The sequence below is a fragment of the Crotalus tigris genome, unplaced genomic scaffold, assembly GCF_016545835.1.
Source record: "Crotalus tigris isolate CLP2741 ecotype Arizona unplaced genomic scaffold, ASM1654583v1 scf7180000024427.8105951120:4207309, whole genome shotgun sequence".
Taxonomy (NCBI): Eukaryota; Metazoa; Chordata; class Lepidosauria; order Squamata; family Viperidae; genus Crotalus; species Crotalus tigris.
This window is the reverse complement of record NW_024100595.1, coordinates 665,093-673,687: the sequence shown is the minus strand read 5'-3', so window position 1 is coordinate 673,687 and position 8,595 is coordinate 665,093. Positions and strand designations below refer to the sequence as shown.

At 44.2% G+C, this 8,595-nt stretch overlaps 1 protein-coding gene across 2 annotated transcripts in view; it reads left to right on the top strand.

Moving 5' to 3' along the window:
• The first annotated feature begins 15 nt into the window (after positions 1 to 15).
• RNF145 (ring finger protein 145) overlaps positions 16 to 8,595 on the top strand; it is an 88,376-nt gene continuing 79,796 nt past the window's right edge. Inside the window, exon 1 of one of the 2 annotated variants that reach the window (XM_039330224.1) lies at positions 16 to 377. Coding sequence is in view for 1 of the 2 variants with exons in the window: in XM_039330223.1 (XP_039186157.1) it covers positions 1,600 to 1,603 (4 nt within the window). In the remaining variant the exon portion in view is untranslated. Of the gene's footprint in view, positions 378 to 1,124; positions 1,604 to 8,595 lie in introns of those variants that run through there. The other variant, XM_039330223.1, reaches the window with a different exon arrangement.

Genomic DNA, 8,595 nt, shown 5'->3' with positions numbered 1-8,595 from the left:
ACGCATGCGCTCTTCACCGTTAGGGTAGGGGGCGGAGGAGGCTGCCTGATCCTGACGGTTGTTGGCGGAGCTGGAAGCGCGCAACGCAGGAGCTCGTGGGTCCCCGGGCGCCCGTTAATGGGGAAGGAGAGCTTGCTTCGGGTCGGCTTTGTGGGCCTTAGCGGGTAGACAACCGTGGCGGCAGCGGCGATGCTGCCCTGGAGGCGCGATCGGTTGCAGCCACACCAGCGCAGGCCAGGCATGGTGCCGTAGTGGCTGTTGGAGGAACTGCGCCGAGGCGGAGGAGGAGGAGGAAGGAAGACGGGAGCGGACCGGCAAAGCAACCGGGACCCCCCTTCTCCAGCCCCGGCTGGGGTGAAGATCAATCGCACGGCCAGGTGAGAGATCCGCGCGAACCAGCCGGGTCAGGATCCTCTCTCGCGGGAGTTTTCTACCCTTCCTTGGTTTTGCTCCATCTCGGCGTTATCCTTCTTAGACCCTCGTCTTTCCCCAACCCCCGTAGTCCGGCTGCCTGCCAAGTTGGCTGACTTTCCCCGCTCCCCGAGCCCGCAGATCGCAAGCCCCCCCTCCCTTCCGGCAGCCTGGGCCTTCTCCGCCCCCTCCCCGCCAAACTCTCTCCTTGACCAGTAAAATCGGTGGTCTCTAAAAGGCCCAGGAAAATCCTTTTGCAATGTTGCAACGCCCCCCACCAATTCCACCCTCCCCCGTTTAATGAAGAGAGGGAAACCTTTTAACGTTGTCTCACCTTCCCCCACCCACCCCGAAGGAACGCCGATTGGTGTCGGGAACCCCCGTCGGTCTTTTCCTGCTGGGCAGGCGTCGTCGACCGCCTTCGATTGGCAGCTAGCTGTGCTGGGGTTACTAGAGTTCAAACGCGCCCGAGACGAGGGGGGGGGGGCGTTCTGCAACACATTGACAAACGTTAGGAGTTTTGACATTGCATTCAGCGTCCGAGGCAAAGAACAGGGAAATTCCTCGATTCTGCACGGAAGTGGGGAGGGGGAGACCGCAGGGGCTGGGAAGACTTCGGTTTCTAAGGAACAGATTGGACTCTCCTGACGAGAGCCATCAATTAGATTGATTTGAGGGGGTGGGGAGGTGTGTATTTGACCCTGGTTGTGATTTTTATTATGCATCACTTGTGGTGTTCTGCTTCCTTAAATGATAAATGATAAAACCACTAGTTCTGAAATCTGAAAGTTGGTGAAGGAAATAAAAGCCATCCAAGTCAACCAAGGTTTCCAGATCGTGCGACTAAGATAAAAGGCTTCCATTTGTTGGTCATTGGCCATAGTTGGAGTTTTACGATCAGTAAATTCCCTTCCTATTATGTGCAGAAAGTCTACAAGGAAGTGGAGAAATTCAATTATTATAGAAAGCGAATGCTTATGGGAAAAAAATGCTTTGTTGGAGGGCCTCTGCCTGCTGCTCTTGATCTTTTTCTTCTCCAAAATTGAAACCCCTAATTATCTTTTCTTTTAAAAAATCCATTTGGGGCCAGTTACTGAATTTATGCGGCGAGGCAGATAGTTATGGAAAGCTTTCTTCAAATTTGGGATTACCTTTTTTTCCTGGCAAGAACCGAAGAATCATGTGCTAATGAGTGAGTTGAACTGGTTTGAAGGAAAATGTGATGTTCTAGTAATTCCATGGGCTGTATTAGAAAACACAAAAAAGGACTAACCAGTATTTTGATGTTCAGATTTGTTTTAATTGAAGTAGACTTCAGAACAGAATTTAAAATAGTGACCCAGATGTAGTTTGGTTTTTGTTTTTAGTGATTATGTTTGAAACTGTTAACATTTTCTCCATTTTCTCTTCTAAATATACAACAGTTAATACATGTTAAGTTTCCCCTTTTTAACTTTAGATATGCAAAACTGCAATCTTAGGTTTAACTATCTTGGAAACAGCAGGATGCACTACAAAAGTTTGAGCTGTAGGTGATATCTTATTTGGAAGTAACTGTTGCTATGTAAATTTACAGAGCTCGAGCAAAAGTGCAATAAGGCAACTTGTCATTGAACTGTTTGCCATTTTTGTTCATTGCATTTATGCTATGGCTTTTTCTGAACTCTCTAGGCCAGTGAATGAAGGCGTTCTCTAAATTTATTTCGTAACAGCTAACCTGTAAAGTAGGCTGAGGTAAGAGAAAATGACTCGCCTAAAACCATTTGGTGAGCCCAGTACTGGAATAGAGATATGAATCTAGGTTTCCTCTTCTCAAGTGTAATATTCTTTAACAAATTAAAACACGAATTTATGCTTGTAATTGTGTTTGGGGGTATGACCTCTGGTTTGCTTGAGTGTCAAAAGCAAGCAGCTCTGATAGTTTTACTATAGTTGTTGATTTTCTTATGGGAATGGTCACTTGCAAAGGTCCTGTGTTATAACCAGCAGAAATTTTTTCAGCTGCAGTTCTACCTAAAACAGTGGGGAAGCTCCTTGTTTGCTACAATTCTACTTCTTTTATAGCTGTTTGGGGCATAACAGCCTTGCTGGAGAAAAGGTTAGTAATCCAATTTGACTGTGATCTAAGGGGGAAATAAAATTCTGTTTGTTAAAGAAAAACAGGCTTCTGTGAGTTATAACAATGTCTCATATATTTTTAAAATAAGGGCTTAGTTCATATACCATACTAATCTGTGGTTTGCTGAATGAATTGTAATTGGTTGAGTTGGCTCTTTGTGCTGAGCCAGAGACCATGTTTTAGAAATCATAGGAGCTGATTTTTCACAGTGTGGCTATTTAGCACAATTTGTGAAGCTTTTGAAAAGCAAGCAGATCACCTTACACTGTTTTGGTCTGCAATTCTCCTCATCCTTTGTCATTACCCATGTTTTCCAATGTTAACAGTAATTGATGTTCTGAACTTTGTATAGCACTGTATTGCTATTCAATTGCTGAAAATAATATGAGAAATTATATGAACCATGGACATAATTTGAATAGCAAGAAAGTCCAGTTTGTCCATCTTGACTTCAAAGGTATTCTATTGGACAAAATCTTCATTTCCCTCAATTTCTGATATCTCCGGGAAAGTGTATAAGAACTGTAGCTAAACAAGATAAAGTCTTAGACAGAATTTGTGCTGATTATTTATTTAGCGTATATGAGAACATGGCAGAAGAGAAGTAAATGTATATTTCAAACTTCTATGGAACTGTGGGAGTGACCTCATAACTAGATATCTAGTTCAGCTATCCAGGCGATCATCTCTGCCATTGTTTCATGCAGGTCTTCTAGGGCAGTGGTTCTCAACCTATGGGTCGGGACACCATTTGGGGTCGAACGACCATTTCATGGGGGTCGCCAAACAACGCAGTCCACCATTTTTTCCCCTTTTCCTTAGCTGTGCTACTCCCTTTTATTTTATTGGCTTTTGAAAGCCAATAGAATAGACTCTCTTGAATAGAGTCTAATTCTATTGGCTTTCAAAAGCCAATAGGAATTGTCCAGGCTGTCTCTGCCCTGCTGAGCCCGCCAAAAGTCCCATTCTGCAAACGGTGCTGCACCAGTTGAGTAGTCCTTGACTTACGACTGGTTGAGTAGTCCTCGACTTACGACCGGTTGGGGGTTGCGGCATTAAAAAGGTTGAGAACCACTGTTCTAGGGCAATGGCCCCCAATCTTTTGGGCACCAAGGACTGGTTCCATGGAGAAAGGTTTTTCTGCGGGCTGGAGAGGGCCATGGTTTTGTGTGCTGCCTGCATTCTGCAGATGGAGCTTCGCTTGTTTGTGCAGATCGGTTTCTGGGAGAATGTATATCGTGGGCAGTCTTGCACAACGTGTTTAATAATTTACATGTCAGCACCATAATTCCCACATTGGGGAATCTTTCCATCCCCACTGATATAGGACAGAGGCACTTCTTCTAGCAACACAATTCTGTTCAATTTTGTCCAGACAGAGTGAGGCAGGTCAAAACCAGGTGGTTTGGTAGGGGGATCGCTAGGGTGGTACCTTTGACCATTCCTTTCTCCAGGCATTCTCTGTGTTAAACTGGGTAGGTATTAAGTGAATAGATGTTTACCCTGCTGGCCCTAGGAGACTTCAGTCTGGTGATGGGCTGCACATTGTCTTTGTGAATAGGGAGGGCCTTGTACAGCATCCTTGACCATAGTTGAACAGGAAGAGCTTGTTGTCTTCTAATATGGGGTGGTATAATACTGCTAAGTACTGGTAACCAATGCACAAGAGTGGGATGCAATGTTCCAGAGATGATAAACATTGTCTGATGGAGTTGCACTTCGACCATTTGGGTGTGGGCGCTATTAAGCCACACACTAGCACAATATTTAGCTGTGAAATAAACCAAAGCCAAGGCTATTGTTTGTAGGGTGTTACCATCAGCACCCCAGGATGTTCCAGCCAGTCTGTTCAGTAAGTTGTGGCTTTTCAGTTTTGCAGCTATTTCTTTTTCAGATATTGTCAGAAGGTTAGTGATCTGTCTAGTGCAGGGGTGTCAAACTGCTGGCCTGTGGGCTGGACTCGTCATGCTGAAATCGCGCCCACCACACTGCCGGCAATGGAAAAAAAGTCGTGATACGTCGCGATACGTCAAATGACGTTGCGAGTTTGACACCTCTGGTCTAGTGTTACCCCTAAGTGCTTCTGAGAGTTATTGTATTATAAAATACAGTTTCAAAACTTAACCAAAGGCCAGTAATGTGCATACCTATTGCTGAGGTGGAATGTGGCTACTTCTGTTTTTGTTAGGCTTGGTTGGAGGCACCATTTTTTTGGAGTAATTATCCAGCTTCTGGAGGTCTTGAGAAAGGATGTCCTCCTTTGTGTTGAAGAAACATTGAATAGCCTTTCTTATGCCTTGCAGTCTGCTTTAAGAAAACTTTAAAGCACACTTTTCATTGCCTTTCAATTAGTCTTTCGGTAGTTCAGATATTAGAAGTGCAATTCATGTTTTAAATTCTGGCTTTTTTTAAAACTAATCTGTTGGTTAGTACTATTGTGCATCATTTGAATTTAAATGTTTTTTTTAAAGCTGCAGAATTATGAAAGGTTATCAAGTGTCCTTGAGTTAGATCTCAAAAATTACTGAGAAATTTTTCAAAACGTACAAAGATTGCTACACAATTTTCGAATCTCTGGAATAAATTCAAGTGACTTCTCTGGAATTCTGTAAAGTTTTTCTTTTCAGGATCAAAACTGCATCATACAAACTGAAGTCAGTATTTTGCTACTGAAACTCCATAAACTTATTTATTTCAATGACCAGTATTATTACCAACTTGAATTTTAATTTTGAGAAGTAGCTCTGCTGTAATTTTGGGTGTGTAAAAGAAGGAACCCTAGTTCTGTTCTTTGAACTATTTACTATTTTGTATTTACAGGTAAACCTTGACTTATGACCACCATTGGAATGGGATTTCTAGTTGGAAGTTATTACATCATAAATCGAGGCACCCCTGTGATCACACTCAATTTTAGGATACTTTTTCAGTGGTGAATCACTGGAGTTGTTAGGCAAATTCCATGGTCATGTGAGTCCATTTTTCTAAATGAGCATTTTTTTTGCAAGTCACAATCATGTGACCCTGGGATGCTGCAACCATTTGTAAAAGCAAGAAAGCTGCAAGGCACACAAAAAGCAATCAGATGAATGTGGAAAGGGGGTGTGTCACAGCATTTTATGATGGCCAGAAGTGCTTTTGGGGCCATAAATACCCATTCTGGGCTTGTGATAATTTTGAAGAGCCAGTTGTTAGTCAAGGACTACCTATACAACAGTTTTAGAACAACAGTTTAGTCTTACTAGTTGATGAGTAGTAACTTCTTTTCCCACCCTTAGAAACGGATAAATCTTTGCTAAACAAAATTTTCTGCTGTGAAATAAATATGGATGTGAATATGCTGCAGACCTGATTATATGATTAGTCAGTGCCATCAGTTGGCAGGTACTGCGAGGTGGCAACAAAATTTGAGGAAAAAGTGATATATGACAGGGCTGCCTTTATGCTACTTTTCCTGAATCTGGACAGTTTTCAGAGTTTATACTGATCAGGGAACACTGAAAGTTGAAGTGTACACTTTTACTGTACTAATTAAGTAGCTGAAGGGCATTCAACTTGAGGAATATTGTTTGTTTCTTTATGAAGAAGTTAACGCTAAGTGATTTACAATCATACAATAAAACCACAAATATATAAAAACAGTAATTATAAAAATATAAAAAGCAGTATTAAAAATTAGAATATTAAAAGTTTGAAATGTACAAACCATACACAGAGAGTGAATATATCAACTACAGTGGAGCAATCTAAGAACATCTCTGGTTCCCTGAAACCCTGAGGCCTAGTGACATAACCAGGTTTGGGGCAATGATTTTTTTTGTCATAGAATGTACCGGAACAGAGTTCTGGCACCTTTTTTCGATGAATTTTCCATGTTTTAAAAATAACTTTTGAAAATTTGATGTTCTCCAGCATGATGATGTAGCATCCACCGATTTGGTGGGTAATCAAAGCCTTCCTGCTCAGATTTAGACTAAGACCAAACTTGAGCCACGCCTCCTTTGGGCGTTCTTTCCCCAGTTTTGTCTTAGTCTATGCTCAGATAGGACACAGCTTTACTAGCTCCTCATTAGTTTGTTGCTTAAAACAGTTAGATTAGGTTAGAACAGGGGTTCTCAACCTTGGCAACTTTAAGACTTGTGGACTTCAACTCCCAGAATTCGTCAGCCAGCAAAGCTGGCTGAGGAATTCTGGGAGTTGAAGTCCACAAGTCTTAAAGTTGCCAAGGTTGAGAACCCCTGGGTTAGAAAGTCAGGAATTTAATTTAGTTTTTGTTGTTTTAATGACTGGAAGATAGTAATTTGTAAAACTCATAACTTTCTGGACAAATTTGAGAGCGTTGGCTCCAGAGGGCCCATTGGGCCTTGTGGATCCTCAGAGCTCTGCTGCTACGGCGGCGTTGGCGCAGCTCAGCTGCTGAGCGCAGTTAGGGAGGCGTCCCTTGCGCCGGAGAGCAGACTTTCTTCCAGCAATCTGAAAATCAGCTGAGCACCGGACTGTTGAGCACAGCCAAGGAGGCTTCCCTTGCGCCGGAGAGAGCATTTTCTTCCAGCGTTCTGGAAAACTCCGGATTGCTGCTCTTGCCTCGTAGCCATGAGGTTCCATTGAAGAGAACTCAGAATCTCCCCTACGCTACAGAATCGCAAGTTTAACGGTGCCTTATAAATGCAGGGGGGGGGCGAGTGGTGTAATTTCCCTCACTTGGTCTCCCTGAACGGGGAATTCAAGCAAACGAGCTCAGTGAGCTTCTGTGTGTTTAACTAAGGGGAGAAGCCATTTTTTTAAGTGCCAACGAGACTCGCAGCCATTTTGAATTCAGGCCTGGGCGTGGTTGCCGTATTGAGGATTGTCCTCTTGACTCTGATTCAGGCCTATTACTAGTAGCCCACTGTGTTGGGTTCTTGTGGGGGGTTATCAGTTGGTTCTGCCCCAACTTCCTCATAGAGCCTCCTTACTGGAGGTGTAATTAGTGGTGGAAGCTTGCAGTCTTATTTCTGTAGTAATATATGACCTGTTCTCCTTAATGCCCGGCGCTGTGTCGGAAGGGCCAAACAGACAGTTTTAGATAGCTGTTCTGGCCGTTTGCCATTGTGGTTGTCTTAGGGCGCGGGAAGCTTCCCTCCTGGACAACTTGATCTGTGTGTTTACCCCCACCCCAGGGCTTCTCCTGTCTGGAAGGTCCAGGGCACAATGGCAGATGGTGAGTCTCCTCAGACATTGCAGGGTTCTGATGTTCCCCCCACTCAGTCTAAACGCAGATCATCTGAAGTGAACATGGGGGGAAAGAAAAAAGCTAAAACCAAGCATCTAACAACCAAAGAACCCTCCAAATCTGCTGAGCGAGAGCCCTCGAGGAGACATCAGGCTCTGGAGAAAGAATTCTCCAAAGCACAGAGGCTCAGGTCCAGCGAAGCTGCAGTGGTTCCCCCTACTTCTCTGGTCAGTTCACTTTATGTGCCCCCGCTAGTACCTTCTTATCAACCCCTCAGGGCTTGGTCTCCTCAAGGGGGAACTGAACAGGTCGGTCTACCTGTCCCTATCCAGCCTATTCCTTCATCTCCTATCCTGGGCCCTTCCATTTCGCCTGCTACCATCAGGCTCCTGAAGCCACTGCCGCTGGCGTGACCTCAGCTGAGTGAACCTTATGGGCTCAGCAGTTCCAGAGCTTTATACATCAGGCCTTTGATCAATTTATGTCTTTTTCCTTGGCAAAGGGACTCTCGCAGATACCATCTTCTCCACCCCTGCCCGCAGACCGCACTGAACATCTCCAGTCAGCGGGTTCAGGTATTTCTGAGACTTCATCTCAGATTAGGGAGACCGAGTCTGTGGACTTGGAGACAACTGATGCTCCCATGTCTGAGAATGAAGAGGTGACTCCGGATCCGACTCCGACATTGGGTCTTTTTGATCCAAACCTGTTTAAGTCTCTATTATTAAAAGCCTACACCGTGGCTAACTTGGTCTCAGAGCAAGAAACCAAGCCATCCACCTCTACTGCAAAGGAGGCAGATCCCCTGTTTGCTATAAAGGTGGTGGAGGAAAGACAGGTCCCTTGCCCAGCT